The 23,511-nt window shown below is 38.8% G+C and overlaps 1 protein-coding gene across 1 annotated transcript; it reads left to right on the top strand.

Moving 5' to 3' along the window:
* The first annotated feature begins 11,488 nt into the window (after positions 1-11,488).
* On the top strand, positions 11,489-23,511 carry LOC140888396 (uncharacterized). Its single transcript, XM_073296074.1, has 4 exons — positions 11,489-11,975; positions 12,075-12,512; positions 12,554-12,716; positions 22,875-23,511. Exons 1-4 carry the CDS (start codon positions 11,489-11,491, stop codon positions 23,509-23,511), a joined length of 1,725 nt encoding a protein of 574 aa, XP_073152175.1.

Here is a 23,511-nt window from a genome sequence, read left to right as displayed (position 1 = left end):
AAGGGGCAGCGACGGGCTGCCCGGCCCGAGCCCCTTTTGGGGCGCGGGCTGCCCGGGATCGTCCCGGGCGGCCTGGGAAAATTAATTTTTTATTTTAATTAAAATTTTAATATGTTAAAATTCTATTTTTGGTCCGATCGAAAATTGTTTTTGATTGGTCCATGAGGCGTCGGATCAAATTGTTCGAGTCCGAAAATTTTAAAATTGATTTTTGGATAAATTTGAATTTTTTGGAAAATTTATAGATTTTATCCGTTAAATCAGATTTTATGAAATTAATTATTTTTGGTACAATTGATGATAAGATATGATCTTATGGAAATATTGAGTAAAATATGATTTTATGTATAAAATTGGATTTTATATGTAAAATATGATTTTATTTGATAAAAAGATAAAATATGATTTTGTATGTAAAATAAGATTTTATATATGAAATATGATTTTATCCTTTTAATTTAAATTGCCATTGCATGTTATCCAATAAATTAATTTTGAATTAAGTATTATTGGATAAGGATGATCGATTGCCATGACCAATTTTGTAGGTGTATGTTAGGGAATTTACATTTGTTTTTATTGTTGTTGGATTTATTAATGGGCCTGGTTTATGGCCCAATATGAATTGTCATATGTAATAAAAGTGGGCCTGATTTATGGCCCGTTCTCACCCCTTAAAATGTATCCCCTACTTGTCATAGTTATTTATTGTAAATACATTAGACTTAGTGGGAGATGAAGATTTGAAGAAATGGTGGGCCCAGCAGACAATGAAGACTGAAGAAATGTAAATTGAAAGCTCAATGTAATAGGATTGCATTGCATACCTGCATATTACCTAGGATTGGACTTAGACTCGTGATTGGCAACCACGGGTCGATTAGAAATGGAATCGATCATCCTATACAATATATGATATTATCGTTGTATGCATGTTTTAGACTAAATTGTATGAATCCCGCAAGCATACAAATTTTAAATGATGAGACAAATTTTCAAAATTAAAATCCCTCATTTTAAATATGATTTAAAATTGATATCAAGATTAAAAGGAAATTTAAATATTGTTTAAATGTTCCTACCTTTCATCAACGATCAATGTATGAGATGCTACCTGCGGATACGGTCTGGCTCATATTATTGGGGGGGCCCGTTCGTCGAAAAGTTGTACATTGGATCGACAAATGTTGTAAGTTGGGTGGAACTCCCATGGTATCGGCTCATATTATTGGGGGATCCACATGGCGACCGTCCATCACAACTTAAAATTGATGGGTCATCTTGACATGTCACAATAAACGGCGTCATATTATTGGGCCCTTATTGGACATGAGGTAAAAACGTGGAGGTTGCTTTGGAAGCAATTGGGCTCTACCTTTTGAAAATTATAGTTGGCTGATATTATTCGGGACTATAGTTTGTCAATTGGACTCCATGTTCCCACTAAAGAAAATGTTTCTCGTTTTCACTAGGGGGTGGTGAAATCGTCAAAATAGTGGGAGTGTGATTCATAAAATAAAATTCGCCATATTTTATGTCTTAGTAAATTAATTAAACAATCATCGATAATTGTCTGTTTCATCTCAGTATATCATTATGATGAATCTTCGTAATCCACATGTTTCAATTCTCGAACAAAACAAACTTACTGGCGCAAACAATACAGAATGATTCCATAAGTTAAGATTGTCCTAAGTTCGGAAAAGATTTTCTAAGTGTTAGAAAAGGCTTCTCCGAAAACAGCCCCGGCTGATGTAACTGCCGAAAGGTTGGCCGAACTAGAGAAATGGTTGGACCATGATCTCAAGGCCAAATGTTACATGCAAAATTGGACAAGTCTAAACAAGTTTGCCATCACTGCAAGAAACCCGGTCATTGGAAACGTAACTGCAAGGAATACCTCGAGCAGTTGCGAACTGAAAAGGGTATGTTTTACATTGAAATAAATGTTTTTCTTAATACTACTTCTTGGGTATTGGATACCAGATGTAGATCTCACATTTGCAATGAGTTGCAAATGATGACAAGAAGTAATAGGCTAAGGATGGGTGAGACCCAGTCAAGGCTCGGGAATGGTTCCAGAGTTAAATCCATAGCTATGGGAAATATATGTTTAATTTTGCAAACCAATTTTAAGTTGTATTATGAGAAAGATATTTTTATTTGTGCCAAAGATTTCATTAAAACATTATTTCTATTTCTATGCTTGATAAAGATGGGTTTTCTTGTAATTTTGTGAATGAGATTTGCAATATTTACAAGAATGAATGTTTGATTTGAAGTGGACAATTTAAAAACGATCTATATAACTTAAAATTAAAAGACGTTCCAATTAATTATGTTGATAAACCGATAACAACAATTAAAAGGAAAAACGATAGTCAAAACCCGGCAAACCTTTGGCATGCTAGGCTAGATCATATTTCCTCAAGGAGGATGAACAAGCTAGTGGGAGAGGGCATGTTTGATATGTCTGACATTAACTCTCTACCTACTTGTGAGTCCTGCCTGAAAGGAAAAATGACTAAATCTCCTTTTAAGGGGAAACCTGAGCGTAGTCAAAATCCGTTGGATTTGATCCATACAGATGTTTGTGGTCCATTTAGAATTGGTACTCAATTTGGCCACACCTACTTCATTACCTTTACTGATGATTATTCTAGGTATGGGTATTTATATTTAATGAAATATAAGTCTGAAGCATTTGAAAAGTTTAAAGAATTCAAGGCTGAAGTAGAAAACAAGCTAGGTAAAAGTATTAAAGCACTTTGATCGGATCGAGGTGGAGAATACTTAAGTACCGAGTTTTTGAACTTTCTGAAAGAGAATGAGATTCTCTCTCAGTGGACTCCTCCTATGACACCTCAGCTGAATAATGTATCGGAGCGTCGTAATCGAACTTTGTTGGACATGGTTCGATCCATGATGAGCTTCACTGAGCTTCCACCTTCGTTTTGGGGCTACGCGCTTGAAACGGCGGTGTTGTTGTTGAACAACGTCCACACCAAAGCAGTGGACAAAACACCATACGAGTTATGGAATGGCAAAGCTCTTAAGTATTCGTACTTGAGGATTTGGGGATGTCCTGCTTACGTGAAGCAGACAGTGGGAGATAAGTTGGATAGTCGATCCATCTTATGTTATTTTGTAGGGTATCCGAAGAATTCAATCGGATATTATTTCTATCATCCTACTGAAACAAAAGTGTTTGTTTCAAGGAATGCCACCTTCTTGGAGAAGGAGTTCTTATTGGATAAGAAAGGCGAGATGATGGAACTCGAAGAAATTCGAGAAGAACCCAAGATACAAAATAATGATCCTACACCTCAGGAACCATTGATGGACACGCCTATACCTAGAAGATCCGAGAGGACTTCTAGACCTCCTATTCGATATGGTCTTCTTCTTGAAGGGGATCAAGATGAACCCGACGTTGGATGTGATCCAAGAAACTTCAAGGAAGAAATTTCTGATGCGGATTCAAATTTATGGCTTGAAGCTATGCAGTCGAAAATAGATTCGATGCATACAAACCAAGTTTGGTCTTTAGTAGATCCTCCCGATGGAATTGTTCCAATAGGGTGTAAATGGATCTACAAGAGAAAGCTTGGGCCTGATGGTAAGGTATTGACCTACAAGGAACGATTGGTGGCGAAAGGTTATACTCAAAGACAAGGAGTTGACTATGATGAAACCTTTTCACCAGTTGCAATGTTCAAGTCCATAAGAATCCTTATTGCCATAGCTGCTTGGTATGACTATGAGATATGGCAAATGGATGTGAAGACTGCATTTCTTAATGGAAACATTAAGGAAGAGATCTATATGACGCAGCCTGAGGGATACACATCCATGGGAAGCGAGCATAAGGTATGCAAGCTTCAGAGATTGATCTATGGTCTCAAACAAGCATCAAGAAGTTGGAACCAGAAATTTGATGAAACAATAAAGGATTTTGGTTTCATCAAGAACCCGGAGGAACCGTGCGTGTACAAGAAAGTAGTTAAGGATGCTGTGACATTCTTAGTACTTTATGTTGATGACATTCTACTCATTGGAAATTATGTAGGGATGTTGCAGTCAACAAAGATATGGTTATCAGGTAGATTCTCGATGAAGGATTTGGGTGAGGCATCCTATATTCTAGGGATACAGATCTATAGAGATAGATCTAAGAGAATGATAGGACTCACTCAAGCAACCTACATCGACACCATATTGAAAAGGTTTTCAATGGATGGGTCCAAGAGAGGACATCTACCTATGTGTCATGGAGTTTCTCTATCCAAGTCTATGTGTCCCAAGACTGATGAAGAGATAGAGAAAATGACACATGTACCATATGCGTCAGCCATAGGTAGTATCATGTATGGGATGATATCTACCAGATCGGATGTAGCATTTGCTCTGAGTGTCACGAGCAGATATCAAGCCAATCCCGGTCAAATGCATTGGAAAGCCGTGAAGGACATTCTTAAGTACTTACGAATGACTAAGAATATGTTCATGGTATATGGAGGAAGAGAACTGAAATTGGAAGGTTATACTGACTCTAGCTTTCAAAGTGACGTGGATGACTCGAAGTCAACCTCTGGATTTGTGTTCATGCTCAATGGCGGTGCTGTCTCTTGGAAGAGTTCCAAGCAGGACACCACAGCGGATTCCACCACTGAGGCAGAATACATTACGACATCAGCTGCTGCTAAAGAGGCCGTTTGGATGAGGAATTTCGTCCAAGAGTTGGGCGTCATTCCTGAAGTTGTTGGTCCAGTCCCGGTGTACTGTGACAACACGGGTGCCGTTGCTCAGGCAAAGGAACCAAGGTCTCATCAAAGATCCAAACACGTACTGAGGAAATACCACATCATCCGGGAGATCGTGGAAAGAGGAGACATTACTGTCGAGAGAGTGGCCTCTGCAGACAATATCGCTGATCCACTTACTAAGCCCTTGCCAGGACCATTATTTGACAAACATCGCGAAGCAATGGGACTGCGTAGTATGACTAGTTGGCTTTAGGGCAAGTGGGAGATTGAAAGAGTGGGTGCCCGGTGAGCCAACTTGTGGCTAAGGGCTTTGATGACTCTATGTATAAACAATCTTTTGTTTAATATAATTTACACTTTTATAATGGCAATGACTTTATCTTTCTTCATATTGTTATATTGTGATATACTATTGTTGTTTTGATAAAGACCTTGAATATACTATAGTGTATGTAAGATGTGGTAGCACATAGGGATGGCTATCATGAAACACATCTTATAGTCACTGTATATTCTAAACAGTTCCTAGTCGATTGAGCCGTCCGTTAATAAGGATAAGGATCGCTCGAGATTGAGACTAACATTTGCGATGCCGAGTACCACGTTTCATTGGTATGGAACATAGAGATGTTCAAAGCATGCAAATGGATATTCATACGATGAATGATCGAACTACCCTATCCGGACTTTCCAAGTGGTTATCACTTATCGAGTGGATAAAGTCCGCGGTTTTGGTTGTACACCATTAGTCCTTACTACTTGAGACATCATTGAGACTCTATATGCTAGTACTGTGCTTTGACTCGTTTACCAACTCTATTGGGGTCATCAGGTGTCGGGATTGGGTACAGTTACGACACATATAGGAGTCGATGCTTTGTTGTCAAGGATTCACCACATACTTGCTAGTGTGGATATCCTATGCAATCTGAGGAGATATTAGTGTGACGAATCTCTGGCAAGAGTACATGATGTGTTTTAAGAAATGGTTTCTTAGTAGAACATGCGATGTCACTATTTGATCTTCAAGATGTATTGCATAGTTATCGAATCTCGAACGACTCTCGATTTACCAATGGTTGTTGATTCGATCGGGATATATGGATGAAGGGACCGTACTGTACGCTAACCAAAATATATTGGTTCTTGCAGGCACTATCAGTGATACCTAGGGAATCATGGGGCGATATTGCTAGGGGCTCTTACCATGATTCGATGGGCAAGTCGGAAATTGTTGTTCCGAGTCACAAGGAGTTGTGAGCCCACGGCTAGCTGTATCCCTGAACCATTGAGGGTCACACAAGTAATGGATTTTTAATCCCCGTTGAGATAGTTAAATTTAAAGAGTTAAATTTAATGAACTAAGAAGTGGGACTTCTTATATCAGAGTAGAGGAGTAAGATTTCCTAAAATGACATAGGGATGGGCATTTTTGGAAACCACTGAATTCGGATTCAGAAAATTTATCTTGACTTTAAAAGATGCAGAAATGGTTTTTGTGAACATTGGTGAAATTGGTTTATCAATCTGAGTCACGATGAATTTTATATTAATTTCTGAACATGCGGGCTTTGCTTGTCAGGCTTAAACTTATGACTAATGGGCCCTAAGCTGTTAGCAGCCCACATTATAAATAAGTTATTGCAGTACAGAAATTAAACAACAGAGGCATAATTTTCGAAATCTACTAGGGTTTTTGAGACCTAGTGGCCACCGCCCCCCTCTCCCCTCTCTGCTCGAAAAATCCCAGCCTGTGAATTTTGAATTTGCAGTCTGGTTTAACGGATCAAATTCGTTAATTCTCTTCGTAGAAACTTCTGATAGATTTTCTAGTGCAATCTATCAGAGGGATTAAACTTCTGTTCGTGGACCTGATTGAAGAATTGTTCGTCCATCAGTTCCTGGGATATACAACAAGAGAAGAGTAATCTGTTGGTGTCCATAATCTCGTTTCGAGATTGGAGGTAAAAATTTAATTGTTATTTAATTTTTACACGCACAATTTAATCGTAAAGTTTTGATACCCATGATATGGAATCGTTCCATATAAAATTTTTAAACTTCCGCTGCACCGGGTATCTATTCTGATTGATCTGATCACCGTTTTCCAACAATAAATTCATGGTACAACCACGCAGGAACCTATTATTTCCAGTTTTACAGCTCTGGAGCCCGACCATTGCATCACTGCTGCGTATGGGAATATTTTACCAACTACATTCCTTACATCTATTGGTTAGTAAAACAATTCAATTTAAGAATCAAGTGTTTGAACAAGAAACTTGATGGTTCATCAATTTATGACATGTTTGGCATTGATTGGAAGGTATTCAATCCAGTAATGAAATTATATTTATCTCCGCCTAATTTCTTCCTTTAGTGGAATGTTTTGCTAAAGTTAATGTCATAATGACGAGATATGCTAGCAGCCTTTAGATGTGAGAGGTAGATGATGTGATGTTAAAAGCATGAGCCTAATCTACTCAAAATATATTTAGTTTACTACTGGGGGAGGGGTGGTGTCATTCAACTAATTGGACTTTGACAAGAGGCAAATGAACGTTGCATCTAATTTATTGATGGTCTTGGTACTCTTCAGATAACAGAATCTCATTGGTCAGCTCTATATCAACACAAAGGATAATTCGTGTGCACATATGCTTAACGTAATTAAATGTTTATTTTAAATATTTTTAGTTTTTTTATTTTGAAATAAAATCTTTAAGTTTTTTATTATGATTAACAAATAGTTTTGTTATTTTTCAAATTTACTAAAATAGGTTATTTATATTAACTTTTTATTGACTGAAAGATGGGGTATTTTTGTCCATCCATTAAATGACCAAGTTGATTATTCCAAGGGGTTGATGCATTATTATATAGTATAGATTCTAATTTATTGATGGTCTTGGTACTCTTCAGATGGCATTATCTCATTGGTCAGTTCTATATATCTTGCTGTAGAAACATTATAGATTTCGTAGGGTGTTTTCTTGCTCAGAAGCTTACATCCAGCTGCCTCTGAGTTGTTTCAGGAACAGTGAACATACACCAAGCTTGCTTCCTCTTTATCGTGGGGCAGCACCTGTTCAGAAAGCTCTGCAGGTTAATACTCCTTTTGGTTTTTAGATGGTTATTTGTCAAGTTCTTTATTCTCAAATGTGCACTCATCAACTTCTTCAACAGTTTACAGGATGGTATCAGAGAAACAGGGGTGTCATTAGCATATACTGTGCGTCAACTGGATGCTGGACCTGTTATTTCCTGTGAAAAAATGGTGGTTAATGATCAAATAAAGGTATTTACAACATGTATTACTTTTTTAATTTATGAAAGTCATCTAAGGTTCTGCTACAGATAGCCACTTGTGTATTTTACAACATTTAGATAAAACGTTTGGAACAAGATTTTATGAAGACACTTAAGTTTGGATAACAGATAGCCACTTGTGTATTTTACAACATTTAGATAACATGTTTGGAACAAGATTTGATGAAGAGACTTAAGTTTGGATCTCCTTTAATCATCTTAAACTGCCTCAACCATTTGACTTCTGACCTAAATGAGTGGAAGAATTTCTTGATTACTGATTCATTTGCTAACCCAGATTCATACTAGTGCAAAATTGTTAATAATGAAACAACAGCAGTCCCTAATTTCTTTATCATCTCCCATAACTAACTTGTATTATTTGTGTTGCACTATGTTTATTACTAAGCTTTAGTGATCTTTGGCTAGGCTCCAGAATTACTTGACTTGCTATTTACTCAAGGTTTTTATCCTCTTTCCTCCATCTTGTACTGCTTGCGCACCAATTTATAAAAATCTATTGTTTCAATCGAAGCTTTTCTCAACCCAATTTATAAACATATTACCGTCTTTGTGGTTATTTTCAAAGTTTTTAATTATAAAACCTTCTAATCTAAATCAGATCCTTTTTAATGCAAGTGCAAATTGGATACAATTTGATAAATTTTAATTGCCCAGGCCGTGCTACAGCAAATTTAATGATAATTCTCAAGAATTCAAGGTCACATGAATAGTATATGGTTGGAATTTTCAAATATTCTTAAGGTTTAATCATTCAAAGTACGAGCATCCTATCCTTAATGGGCAGACATTGTTGATGCTTTCAGATTTTAGCTTCGTCAGTATTTTCAATGGGATATTCTTGTGCCTGTGATTAATCTTAGGAAAGTTAAGATCTTCGGAGGCTTGTTGATATCGTATGTTTTTTTTATGCTAATTCAAAAAAATCAATAATTGTTTATGCTTTATATTTGTGGGTGAATTTTGCTTGGATAGTTAGCTCCATCTTATCAAGTTTGTGATGTTAACTAAGGTAGGTTCAAAAGTAAGCACATATTTATTTGTGATGTTATTCAAATCTCTCATATCAATTGTCGTTATATCTAATTATTGTGATGAACTGATCACTTTATATTTGCGTGTTACGGCTTGCTTTGAACTAAGCAATTCATTCTAGGCTAGATATATCTGAAACTGCCTGGAAGAGCTGCACTAGTTGTCTAATTTGTGTCTTTGTGTAATGGGCAAGAATTAAGGACAAAATTTCAAGAATGATATGGTAATTAATTCTTAAGATTATGTTTCTGGACAGGTTAAAGACCTTCAAATTGTCTCAAAACATATGCATGCATGCTTCACATTTATATTTTCTATTAATTTCAATACTTATTAATTTAAATTTGATAGATATAACAAAGTGTGTTTTTCTGTTGCAGTATGAGAAGTTGACGAAGACAAGGTCTCATCTTCTCTAAAGCAAGATGAGATGTTCATTAGAGAAAAGAGATTGTTCAAAGTGTATTTTTTAGTATGCATTGAATTATAATTCTAACTTTGAGTTATTTGTAATAGTGAAAAATTGTATATTAAATTTAATTTTTCAAAAATAAATTTTGATTGATTTATAATATTGAAAATTTATATATTAATTTTTTTTGTTTTTTATATTAAAAAAAACAACGAGTTTTCTCCGTTGTTGTGGGTCGTTTAAAAATGTTGTTGAAGAATCAATTATTATGAAGGCATGCTGAAAGACAATATTTAAAAACCGTTGTCTTTGAGAGAGAAGACAACGGTTTTTCACCGTTGTAAAACCGTTGTCTTTGCCAGAAAAGACAACGACTTTTAACTATTGTTTTTGAGCGCTTTTTTTAACAACACCACCTTTAACAACAATTTTAAACTATCTACAACAACGGTTTTTCATTGTTGTTGTTAGCCTTTTTTCTTGTAGTGGTCTGTCTCCAGGCCTCGGGTTATTTTTATTTAGTTAAAATAATATACTTCACCAACTACTGCGCTGCATGCCTACTTGAACCACCAATACTTCTCTCAATGGATTCATTAAATATATATCCCGCTGGCCAAATAAGTTACCAAAACAAGTTCAACAATATATAGAATTATTAATCTTCCTTTTATCCATAAATAAAACTCATTTATCAAACTGACTCGAAATGGTACATATGGATCTCTGGAAAGATTATCAAGAGTTGAAGAAGATCTCGAATGAGGTAGTAGGAAGAACCACGCGGCGAGCATCGGCAAGCACGCGGTGGACGGATGCTGCGAGTTCATGTTACAAGTTTTTCCCATCAAAAGAAAAATATACACTTCCATATTTTCTTTTGTTTTTGGTTAACTTGTACAAGTTTTATGAATTTATCGACGCCAAAATATGGACTTTGCCCATATCCTATTTTTAATGGCTTAATGGCATCGACCAAACCATGTTTTACATGCTTTATTTCAAATGATCAATATTTTTAAAAAAATTCATGTTATATCGTTTTTGAAAATGTTTACTTGATTGTATATTGAACGTATGGGATTGTATAATATAATTTTAAAGATTTATATGTTTATTATTTTTTTTGCGGGAACCCGTAACCATTATATTCTCTGATTTACATTACGATAAAACTCCGAACTAAAATAAGTAATATGTTGCAAACCATGCTAGTTAGATAAATCACAACGAAGAAGTCCTATGTACAAATTCACTTGAAAATGTGTTGATAGAAGAATTGATCTTCTTACAATTGATTATCAAGCATTCACCGCTCAACCAACTGCTCCACTAAATCATATATTCCCTTGTTCTAGCCCACTCTTATAATTTGGCTCTTCCACATGCACAAACATAATCTAAATGTTCTAATTTTTGTATGAAATAATTAAATAAACTATAGTTTCATGATAGGTTACACCTCAAAATTCAATTGGGCCTGAGCCCAATCATGAAGGTCCACTCCAAATATTTTTGAGGCCCAAGCTTATTTAAATATTATACATATTTAATTCAAACAAGCTCTGAATTCTACAAAAGCCCATAAGAGGCTCAAGCCCGTGAAACTCTCCAAATATCTATAAATAGCTCAAGTCACCTCATTATTAAGGTACACACTTTCTTAAGCACTATATCGCTCTACTCTCGATTATTATTCCTTGAGTAATAACTGACTTGAGCGTCGGAGTGCCTTTGCCGGGAACCCTCCCGGCTCCTCTGACTTTATTTTGTAACGTAGGAACAACCCACTGAAGATCTTCCAAGGGAACGTACAAGGACTTATTGATACTATGGACTTTGCGGAAGCAACGTGTCGAGTACAAGTGATTTTTGGCTATATCAGCTTGGCGCCGTCCGTGGGAAATTGTTCTTTACGTCATTGAGAGCACAAATTACTTCAAAAATGTCTCAAAGAAATAATAACAATGGAAACGCACCGCCGAGTATTACTCTCACTCATGAAGACTTGACTGCGCTAATGGAAAACACAGCAGCACTCGTAGCAAAAGATGCAGTTGCTCAGTACTTAGAAACCCGTAAGCGCAAAAGCACCAAGAAAAAGGCTCAGACTGAAGGCTCGTCATCTCTTGACCCTAATAATGAAGACCCAAATAAAGATAAGTCTAAAGTGAATGATAAAGATCAAGGGGGGACCAAGAAAAATACTACTCAAAATGACGGTGAAGCAAGTGTTCACACAGTTCATGACACCTCTGGCAAAAACAAAATCACTAATCCAACTCGGAAGGATGGATCTCGCACACATGTAACTGGAGAAAATTCCTCCGCAAACTTGTCGTCACGTCGAAGCCCCTTTACTGATGAAATCTTATCTGAAGCGCTACCAAAAGGGGTCAAAATCCCCAGTTTACCTGAGTTCGATGGAACAAGTGACCCCCAAGACCATAATGACAAGTTCTATGCGAAAGCAGATCTGTATGACATCACAGATGCGGCATAATGTAAAATTTTGCGAACAACATTATCAGGAAGAGCACTCACATGGTTCAATAAGCTACCCTCTAGATCCATTTCCAATTTGAAGCAACTTACTGACTGCTTCATCCAGCAATTCTCAATTAACAAGAAATACCCAAAAACAACAGCGTATTTGTTCACAATCATCCAGAAAGAAGGGGAAAGTTTGAGAGACTATGTTCGGCGATTTACTCATGCGGTTCACGAATTCTTACACGTGAACCATGATTTGTTAGCTGGAATAATGCAACAAAACTTGCGTCATCGGAAGTTCAAGGAATCAATAGCGGGAAGGCCGCCCAAAAACCTAGAGGAATTACTGGAAAGGGCTGAAAAATATATACGGGTTGAAGAATCTGTAGAACCATACTACTTGAATAAAAGAAAGAGGGAAGAAGATAAGCAAGATATTAGAAAGCGAGACGAGAAGCGAACAGCGCTTTTGTTCCGTAAATACCCCTCAATGCACGTCTGACCGATATACTGGTAGTGACTGAAAAAAAAGGATTGTTGCGTCCCCTTCGCCCAATGCAGAATAATCCAAAGCGCCAACGTTCGGACAAGTACTGCCATTTTCATAAAGATAAAGGTCATACTACAGAAGATTGCTTCAGTTTGCGAGCAGAAATTGAAAAACTCATAAAGCGCGGACTGTAACACCCGGTATTTTTAATACGTAAATTCGCATGCATAATTAGGAAATTTATTTATTTAAAATTTTAGATTTATGGGTTAAATAATTATGTGAATTATTTGTGCATGATTTAAGTTATTTTTAAGCATTTAACCCATAATTAGTGATTTTTATGAATTATTGGTATTTGAATTATTTTATCGCGTAGACGAGACCGTGGACGGACGAGATGACAACTTTCTACCCAAATTATTTTATGAGTCTTTTTAGAGCCCAAAAATATTATTTTGAGTTTTATTTCCTCAAAATTATCAGTATTTAATTTTATATAATTTTAGGAGTCCATTTTTATCCAAATTTAGCCAAAATATTGACTTTTAATTACATTTAAAATTCCCTAAAATTAATATTTCGGGATTTTAATTTAGTTATCAGATTTTACTTCTTATTTAGAGTTTTTAAGTTATATATTTTATATTTAAAAATCTTTATTAATATTTTAATTAACCAAACCCCTATTTTATTTAAATTACACCCTAAATCTACCCTAAACCCCACGTTTTCAAGCCTTGGCCGCCACCCCCTCCTTTGTTCATCAGTTTCTTCATCGACCAGCCATCCCCAAGGACTCCATAGCCACGTTTTTGAAGCTTCCAAGTTGATTGTCATCGCCCAGTCGTCCCGGATTCGTTCTACACGCTCCTACCTCTTCTTTTATTGGTGCAAGGCATGTTTCCTTTCGATTTTTTTATGCCATATCAGTTGTTATAGTGTGTGTAATATTATGCATCGAAAATTTGTAAGTTTTTTTCAGAAAATGGTTTGACTTTTGATGAAGGCGCACAGTTTTGTTGGATTGTTGGTTCATACTCACGTTTTTCTTAGCCATGGTTGCATCTAGCTGATGGTCAGAGGTTCAGAGGGTAGCCTGGACTCGAATGGCTCGAGTGGTTCGAGCCAAACGAGCCCAGGAAAACCAGAAGGTTCGATCGGCCTCCTGTAGTGCGCAGACTAGGGTTCACGGGAAGGGCTTGGTTCGGCTAGGGGCTGGGCTGCATGGTTTGGGTTCAGGGGCTAGGTTCGAACCGCCTAGACGTGGGCTACGTCTGGGCGGCGGCGCTCTGGCCAGGGGCGGCCGGAGCAGGCCGGCAGCAGCCAAGGAGTGGCTGCTGCTCACGGCCGCAGCCGAGATGGGAATAGGGCGACGGGGTCTAGGGTTCCAGGTTGGTTCCGGGTTGGGTCTATGGCCTGGGTCGGGTCAGTAGTGTGGTGGGTCGGGTTAAGTTGGTCCGGGTCCGGGTTAGGTGGGCCGAACTCGAGTCTTTTTAATATTAAAGTATTTTATGATTTAATTGGTTTTGGGCCAATTAATTTGAAATAAAATGATTTGGGTTCCATTTAATTAATTGGGTTGAATTTAATTATTTTTGGGCTTATTTAATTTAACTAACTGAGTCCATTAATTTTCATGGGCTTTAGAGCCCATGGAAGTTATTGGGCCAGTCTTTGGGCTTTTGGTCCCATTGGGCCAGAAGAGGTTGTTATTGGGCCAGGAATGTCTTAATGGGCTTTAATTAATTAATTGGGCTTAGAATAATCATTATTGGGCTTAAGTATGTAAAAAGGCCAGTCTCAGTGTTAGTGGGCCATAATTTAAGAAAATGGGCTTGAGTGTTAGGGCCAGCAGTTCAGTACAAACCATGAGAAATTGCATGTGTCCTAAATATATATTTAATTACTTTATGCATGAATGTTATTTTAGTATTTATATGTTAGTATAAAAATTAAATTAAATATATATGAAGGACACACATTTTATTTAAGTACATGCATTCATTAAATAATTTTTATGCATGATTTAATGTTTAAAGTTGAGCAAAAGAAAAATAATTTTTATGTTGGAAGTTGAAGTAGTGTGACAATTTGAGGGGGATTCGTCCCCATATGTGAACTATTGAAGGGCAGTTTACTGCCAATTTAAGAGGTGATTCGTCACCGCCACGTACGTTAGTTTCCACGCTGATCAGTATTTAATGTATGATTTAAGGTTACACTATGGATACAACCATGCGATGTTAGAAAATAATTTGCTCAACAATGTTTATGTATTATGTATGATTATGATATTTAAGTTAATTTAAGTTATGTTATGTCATGATATTTTTAAGCATGCTCATTCATGTATATGTATGTATTAGTATTAAAGTGATTTAAATTATTTTAAACCCTTGTTATGTTAGCATGTTGGGCCTCTAGGCTCACTACACTCAGGTGATTACGTAGAGAAGGATGTGGTACCCACCGGCAGCGAGGACATATGAGCGGACATGCAGTGACCCCGTGACCGTGATAGTCGTCTGAGTCTTTATGCATGTTTTGAATATTTTAGCATGTTATACATTTATTTATTTATTTTCAGTGGTTGACAGTATGAGATATTTTACTTAAATATTTTCAGTGCATGCAATTTTTATTTGTTTTTGCTTATGTCAATATTTTATTAAATGTTTGACTTAGATATTCAATTTATTAAAGGTTGCATTTTTATTTAGTTTATTATTTTTAAATCTATTTATTCTGTGCATATATGTATGGGCATGTATGTACATATTTTTACTTAGTAAGTATATAAAAAAAAAAATTTCCGCATATTTATTTATTATTTAGAGAGTTAGGGTCGTTTCAGTTGGTATCAAAGCACGGTCCTTGGAGGGGTCATTACTGCTATGCGAGCTCAGAAATCCACGCTACCGGTCTGTAAGTTTTAAGTGTTTATAGCATGATTTACTTTTAAGAATTTAAGTTAGCATTAATGTTAAAACACTTAGTTATGCATGGCGATTTACGCAAAGAAATATGTGGTGGTGCAGAATGCCTCCCAGACCGATGAACAGACGTGGGGAATCTACACCTACACCTCCACCTCCGCAGAAACCACTTGCAGCATTGGAGCAGGCCAATGCTACTTTGATGGCAGGGGTTACTGCTCTGTTAGAGAAGCAGGCTTCACGTCCTAGGATGTCCCATGAGGAGGACGTAGCTGAGCGGTTCCAGAAGAAGGGACCCAAGGAGTTCACTGGTACCATCGACCCTTTGGTGGCTGAGGGGTGGATTCGATCTTTGGAGTCCATCTTTGCGTATATGGGGATCACAGATGCCGACAGGGTGAACTGTGCGACGTATATGCTGAGGGGAGACGCAGCTCTTTGGTGGGAGGGTGCTGCCAGGGGAGTACACCTTCCTACACTGACGTGGGCGGAGTTTAGGCGTATCTTCTACGCCAAGTATTTCACTGAGGATGTGCGCAGTCGCATGATCCGAGAGTTTATGAGTCTCCGTCAGGGGGACAGATCAGTGGTGGAGTATGTGAGGCAGTTCGAGAGGGGCTGTCACTTTGTGCCCCTGATTTCAGATAGTCCACCGGAGAAGATGAGGCAGTTTTTGGAGGGCCTGAAGGCGGATATCAAGCATGACGTACGTATGATGGACGTCGCTACATATGAGGCGGCAGTTAGTAGAGCACTGAGGTCAGAGTAGGGTAGGAGAGAGATACAGCGAGAGCAGCAGGGGAAGAGACAGATTCAGTCTGGGTATCAGCGACCATCTTCGCAGCCTCCTGCGAAAAAGCAGTTTACTGGGCCGTCTAAGGGCCCGAATCCGCAGCAGAGGCCACAGCAGTTGAGGGGCGGGGCCCCTAATGCTATAGGTTTTCCTACTTGCCCGAAGTGTCAGAAGATGCATTCGGGACCTTGTCTGTTGGGAGCAGGAGTTTGTTTCCACTTTAGGGAGCCAGGGCATCAGATAGCTAACTGCCCGAGGAAGAAGAACACCGCTGGTAGAGTGTTCGTCATGCAGGCAGAGGAGGCAGATCCAGACACCTCCTTGATCACTGGTTTATCTTACCTCTAGTATTTTATAATTTCTTCCTTTGGTTAAGAATTTTGTTTTTCTGTGGAATTGTTGTTATTTGGATTATCTATTTTCATGTTAGAATAAGAATCATGTTTTACTTGTGATTAGAATTAAGGGTTTTAGCGACTCTTTGGGGAAAGTTTAGTAGTGGTATGAAATTGTTGGGATTCTTCTGCGTGCAGGGAGAATTTTAGTTGGAGGCAACTCCACGTTTGCGTTGCTAGATTCAGGGGCTACACATTCGTTTATCTCCCTGAAGTTTATCAGACGGATAGGCATCACACCCGAGATTGTTGACAGTGGTTATGATGTCACTATGCCATCAGGACAGATTATTTCTACCTCTAGTGTCATTCGAGAACTGGAGTTGGAGCTTCAGGGGCACTCCATTCGCGCAGATGTGGTGGTTTTGCCGTTGAGTGGATTTGACTTGATATTGGGTATGGACTGGTTGACAGTCAATGGAGCTTCGATTGATTTTTGTCGGAGAACAGTGTCAGTGAAACCGCCGGGAGGCGACCCGTTTACTTTTCATGCATCTCAGAGCAGTGATATTCCTCAGGTGATATCTCTTATTCAGGCGAGGAAGTTGTTGAGACGGGGTTGCCAAGGTTTTCTAGCAAGTATTGTCACGGCCTCAGAACCATCTAGCAGGTCATTATCAGAGATAGAGGTGGTTCGTGACTTTTCGGATGTCTTTCCGGAGGATGTTGCAGGAATTCCACCAGTGAGAGATGTGGAGTTCAGCATCGACTTAGTGCCAGACACCGTGCCTATCTCTAAGGCACCATACAGACTTGCTCCTACCGAGATGAAGGAGTTGAAGGAGCAGATATAGGAGTTATTAGAGAAAGGCTTTGTTCGTCCTAGCTTTTCTCCATGGGGAGCTCCAGTTTTATTTGTGAAGAAGAAGGATGACAGTATGAGATTGTTCATCGATTATCGAGAGCTCAACAGGGTCACAGTGAAGAATAAGTACTCACTGTCGAGGATAGAGGACTTATTTGATCAGTTGCAGGGAGCTTCAGTGTTCTCCAAGATCGACCTACGATCTGGTTATCATCAGCTGCGAGTTAGAGATGCAGATGTATCCAAGACTTCTTTCAGGACACGTTATGGGCATTACGAGTTCTTAGTGATGCCATTTGGGATGACCAATGATCCAGCAGTTTTCATGGATCTCATGAACCGAGTCTTTCAGCCGTATCTTGATCAGTTCATCATAGTCTTCATTGATGATATCTTGATCTACTCTAGGAGCATTGAGGAGCATAGGCAGCATCTACAGACAGCCTTGCAGACCTTGAGGGAGCATCGTTTGTATGCCAAGTTCAGCAAGTGCGAGTTTTGGCTCGAGCAGGTGGCATTTCTTGGCCACATTATTTCGAGAGATGGGATTGCAGTGGATCAGTCGAAGGTTGAGGCAGTGCAGAAATAGGGTATTCCGAAGAATGCTTCGAAGATTCGCAGTTTCTTGGGTTTGGCAGGATACTATAGGAATTTCATCAAGGGTTTTTCCTCTATTGCAGTACCCTTGACTTCCTTAACCAAGAAGAACGCAAAGTTTATTTGGAGTTCAGACTGTCAGAGGAGCTTCGATCAGCTGAAGGAAGCACTCACTACTGCACCGGTTTTAGCGATGACATTACCACACGAGGAGTTAGTGGTGTACACCGACGCGTCTAAGCTAGGTTTAGGCGCAGTACTTATGCAGTGTGGTAAGGTTATTGCTTATGCGTCGAGGCAGTTGAAGATTCACGAGCAGAACTACCCGACACATGACTTGGAGTTAGCGACAGTGGTCTTCGCTTTGAAAATCTGGAGGCACTATCTGTATGGAGAGAAGTGCAAGATTTTCACGGATCACAAGAGCCTCAAGTACTTCTTCGCTCAGAAGGAGTTGAACATGAGGCAACGGAGATGGTTGGAGTTGGTGAAGGATTATGACTGTGACATTAGCTACCATCCAGGTAAAGCTAATGTAGTGGCCGATGCTTTGAGTCGGAAGTCGTCAGTGGTATCGTGTTTGTCAGTGCAGTTACCACTGCAGAGTGAGATTCAGAGGTTTGATTTGGAGATTTACTCGAGTGGTCATGTACCGAGCTTGTCAGTATTGACGGTGCAGCCGATTCTACGGGATCGGATCAGAGAGGGACAACCTACTGATGAGGAGTTGCAGCGTTGGAGACAGAGAGATGAGGCCAAGGGTAATCTTCTGTATACAGTTGTGGATGGCATTGTTCAGTACCATGGTAGGATGTGGGTACCGAACGTCGATCAGTTGAGAGCTGAGATCTTAGCAGAGGCTCACACATCTCCGTACTTCATTCACCCCAGAAGTACGAAGATGTATCGAGATTTGCAGTTATTGTATTGGTGGCCCGGGATGAAGAGAGACATCGGGAGAGTTGTGTCAGAGTGCTTGACTTGTCAGCAGGTCAAGGCTGAGCATCAGCGTCCAGCAGGACTTCTTAGACCTCTTCCTATTCCGGAATGGAAATGGGAGAATATTACGATGGACTTTGTAGTTGGATTACCGAGGAGTACCAGAGGTTGCACAGCTATTTGGGTGATCGTGGATAGACTCACCAAGTCACCTCATTTCTTACCGGTGAGGACTACTTACTGTTGACACAGTATACAGAGCTTTACATCAAGGAGATTGTTAGACTGCATGGAATACCAGTGTCGATAGTATCAGACAGAGATCCAAGATTTACGTCTGCGTTTTGGAGGAGTTTGCACACTGCATTGGGGACTAGACTTTTGTTCAGTACAGCGTTCCATCCCCAGACAGATGGTCAGTCTGAGAGAGTGATCCAGGTTCTCGAGGATCTACTGAGAGCTTGTGTCATCGACTTTCAGGGCTCGTGGGAGACTAGACTGCCATTAGTGGAGTTTACCTATAACAACAGTTTTCAGTCGTCTATAGGTATGACTCCTTATGCAGCATTGTACGGGAGGAGGTGCAGATCTCCTGTGCATTGGGATAAGGTCGGTGAGAGGATTTTACTTGGACCTGAGATTGTGCAGCAGACAGCTGATATTGTGACACAGATTCGGGATCGCATGAGGACTGCTCAGAGTCGTCAGAAGAGTTATGCAGATACTCGACGACGAGATTTGGAGTTTGCTGTAGGTGATCACGTATTCCTGAAGGTGTCACCTATGAAGGGAGTAGTGCGATTTGGCCGGAGAGGCAAGCTTAATCCGAGATATAAAGGGCCATTCGAGATCTTGGAGAGAGTTGGCACGTTGGCCTACCGTTTAGCTCTACCACCAGGGCTAGCGGCAGTGCACAATGTATTCCATGTATCCATGCTTCGGAGATACATCTCGAACCCGTCACATGTGTTGGATTTTGAGCCTCTTCAGTTGACACCGGAGTTAGCATTTGAGGAGAGGCCTATACGGATCTTGGCTAGGGAGGAGCGCAGATTGAGGACGCGTGTCATATCGATGGTCAGAGTCCAGTGGCTGAATCACTCGGAGGAGGAAGCTACTTGGGAGACCGAGGCAGATATGAGGACTCGCTACCCGGAGTTGTTCGGGTAAGTACTTTAATTTCGAGGACGAAATCCAATTTAGGGGGGGGGGGGGAGAGAATTGTAACACCCGGTATTTTTAATACGTAAATTCGCATGCATAATTAGGAAATTTATTTATTTAAAATTTTAGATTTATGGGTTAAATAATTATGTGAATTATTTGTGCATGATTTAAGTTATTTTTAAGCATTTAACCCATAATTAGTGATTTTTATGAATTATTGGTATTTGAATTATTTTATCGCGTAGACGAGACCGTGGACGGACGAGATGACAACTTTCTACCCAAATTATTTTATGAGTCTTTTTAGAGCCCAAAAATATTATTTTGAGTTTTATTTCCTCAAAATTATCAGTATTTAATTTTATATAATTTTAGGAGTCCATTTTTATCCAAATTTAGCCAAAATATTGACTTTTAATTAAATTTAAAATTCCCTAAAATTAATATTTCGGGATTTTAATTTAGTTATCAGATTTTACTTCTTATTTAGAGTTTTTAAATTATATATTTTTTATATTTAAAAATCCTTATTAATATTTTAATTAACCAAACCCCTATTTTATTTAAATTACACCCTAAATCTACCCTAAACCCCACGTTTTCAAGCCTTGGCCGCCACCCCCTCCTTTGTTCATCAGCTTCTTCATCGACCAGCCATCCCCAAGGACTCCATAGCCACGTTTTTGAAGCTTCCAAGTTGATTGTCATCGCCCAGTCGTCCCGGATTCGTTCTACACGCTCCTACCTCTTCTTTTATCAGTGCAAGGCATGTTTCCTTTCGATTTTTTTATGCCATATCAGTTTTTATAGTGTGTGTAATATTATGCATCAAAAATTTGTAAGTTTTTTTTTCAGAAAATGGTTTGAGTTTCGATGAAGGCGCACAGTTTTGTTGGATTGTTGGTTCATACTCACGTTTTCCTTAGCCATGGTTGCATCTAGCTGCTGGTCATAGGTTCAGAGGGTAGCCTGGACTCGAATGGCTTGAGTGGTTCGAGCCAAACGAGCCCAGGAAAACCAGAAGGTTCGATCGGCCTCCTGTAGTGCGCAGACTAGGGTTCACGGGAAGGGCTTGGTTCGGCTAGGGGCTGGGCTGCATGGTTTGGGTTCAGGGGCTAGGTTCAAACCGCCCAGATGTGGGCTACGTCTGGGCGGCAGCGCTCCGGCTAGGGGCGGCCGGAGCAGGCCGATAGCAGCCAAGGAGTGGCTGCTGCTCACGGTCGCAGCCGAGACGGGAATAGGGCGACGGGGTCTAGGGTTCCAGGTTGGTTCCGGGTCGGGTCTATGGCCTGAGTCGGGTCATTAGTGTGGTGGGTTGGGTTAAGTTGGTCCGGGTCCGGGTTAGGTGGGCCAAACTCGAGTCTTTTTAATATTAAAGTATTTTATGATTTAATTGGTTTTGGGCCAATTAATTTGAAATAAAATGATTTGGGTTCCATTTAATTAATTGGGTTGAATTTAATTATTTTTGGGCTTATTTAATTTAACTAACTGAGTCCACTAATTTTCATGGGCTTTAGAGCCCATGGAAGTTATTGGGCCAGTCTTTGGGCTTTTGGGCCCATTGGGCCAGAAGAGGTTGTTATTGGGCCATGAATGTCTTAATGGGCTTTAATTAATTAATTGGGCTTAGAATAATCATTATTGGGCTTAAGTATGTTAATGGGCCAGTCTCAGTGTTAGTGGGCCAGAATTTAAGAAAATGGGCTTGAGTGTTAGGGCTAGCAATTCAGTACAAACTATGAGAAATTGCATGTGTCCTAAATATATATTTAATTATTTTATGCATGAATGTTATTTTAGTATTTATATGTTAGTATAAAAATTAAATTAAATATATATGAAGGACACATTTTATTTAAGTACATGCATTCATGAAATAATTTTATGCATGATTTAATGTTTAAAGTTGAGCAAAAGAAAAATAATTTTTATGTTGGAAGTTGAAGTAGTGTGACAATTTGAGGGGGATTCGTCTCCATATGTAAACTATTGAAGGGCAGTTTACTGCCAATTTAAGAGGTGATTCGTCACCGCCACGTACATTGGTTTCCACGCTGATCAGTATTTAATGTATGATTTAAGGTTACACTATGGATACAAACATGCGATGTTAGAAAATAATTTGCTCAACAATGTTTATGTATTATGTATGATTATGATATTTAAGTTAATTTAAGTTATATTATGTCATGATATTTTTAAGCATGCTCATTCATGTATATGTATGTATTAGTATTAAAGTGATTTAAATTATTTTAAACCCTTGTTATGTTAGCATGTTGGGCCTCTAGGCTCACTATACTGGTATGATGCAGGTGAGTACGTAGAGGAGGATGTGGTACCCACCGGCGGCGAAGACATATGAGCGGACATGCAGTGACCCCGTGACCGTGATAGTCGTCTGAGTCTTTATGCATGTTTTGAATATTTTAGCATGTTATAAATTTATTTATTTATTTTCAGTGGTTGACAGTATGGGATATTTTACTTAAATATTTTCAGTGCATGCAATTTTTATTTGTTTTTGCTTATGTCAATATTTTATTAAATGTTTGACTCAGATATTCAATTTATTAAAGGTTGCATTTTTATTTAGTTTATTATTTTTAAATCTATTTATTCTGTGCATATATGTATGGGCATGTATGTACATATTTTTACTTAGTAAGTATATAAAAAAAAAATTTCCGCATATTTATTTATTATTTAGAGAGTTAGGGTCGTTTCACGGACACTTGGGGAATTTTGTGGATAAATTCCGCGGTGAGAAGCGAGATGACAGAAGTCGGAACGAACAATCAAAACGTGACTATCAAAAGCGCCATGATGAAACTGGGAAACATCATGAACGAGCTGATGAAAATTTGCCCTCGGGAGGGGTAATCGCCGTAATCACTAGGGGGCCTGCTTGTGGCGACTCGAACAATGCAAGAAAAGCTCTTCTGCGGACAGCAAAAGGAACCAACAATTTATCTAGACCCACATCCTTGTCGATATATAAAATTGGAACCATCCAAGATGGATTATCATTCAGTGACAAAGATCTAAAGAACCCTAGGGGTATCCATAATGATGCTTTAATCATCTCAGCCACAATCTCCAATTTTTGGGTAAAGAAAATTCTAGTGGATTCAGGAAGTTCGGCCGACATAATATTTCATGACGCATTCGTCAAATTGGGTATAAGTAATGTGCAGTTAACTCCAGTCAACACTCCACTAGTCGGATTTTCCGGAGAAATAGTTGAAGCTTTGGGCGAAGTAACGCTTCCTCTTTTCTTGGGTTCTTACCCCAAGCGGTCTACTAAGATGGTGAAATTTATTGTAGTAAAGTCTTCATCTGCATAA

Source organism: Henckelia pumila, chromosome 3 (genome assembly GCF_033568475.1).
Source record: "Henckelia pumila isolate YLH828 chromosome 3, ASM3356847v2, whole genome shotgun sequence".
NCBI lineage: Eukaryota > Viridiplantae > Streptophyta > Magnoliopsida > Lamiales > Gesneriaceae > Henckelia > Henckelia pumila.
The sequence above is the reverse complement of the archived record's forward strand: the minus strand, read 5'-3'. Positions and strand labels throughout refer to the sequence as shown.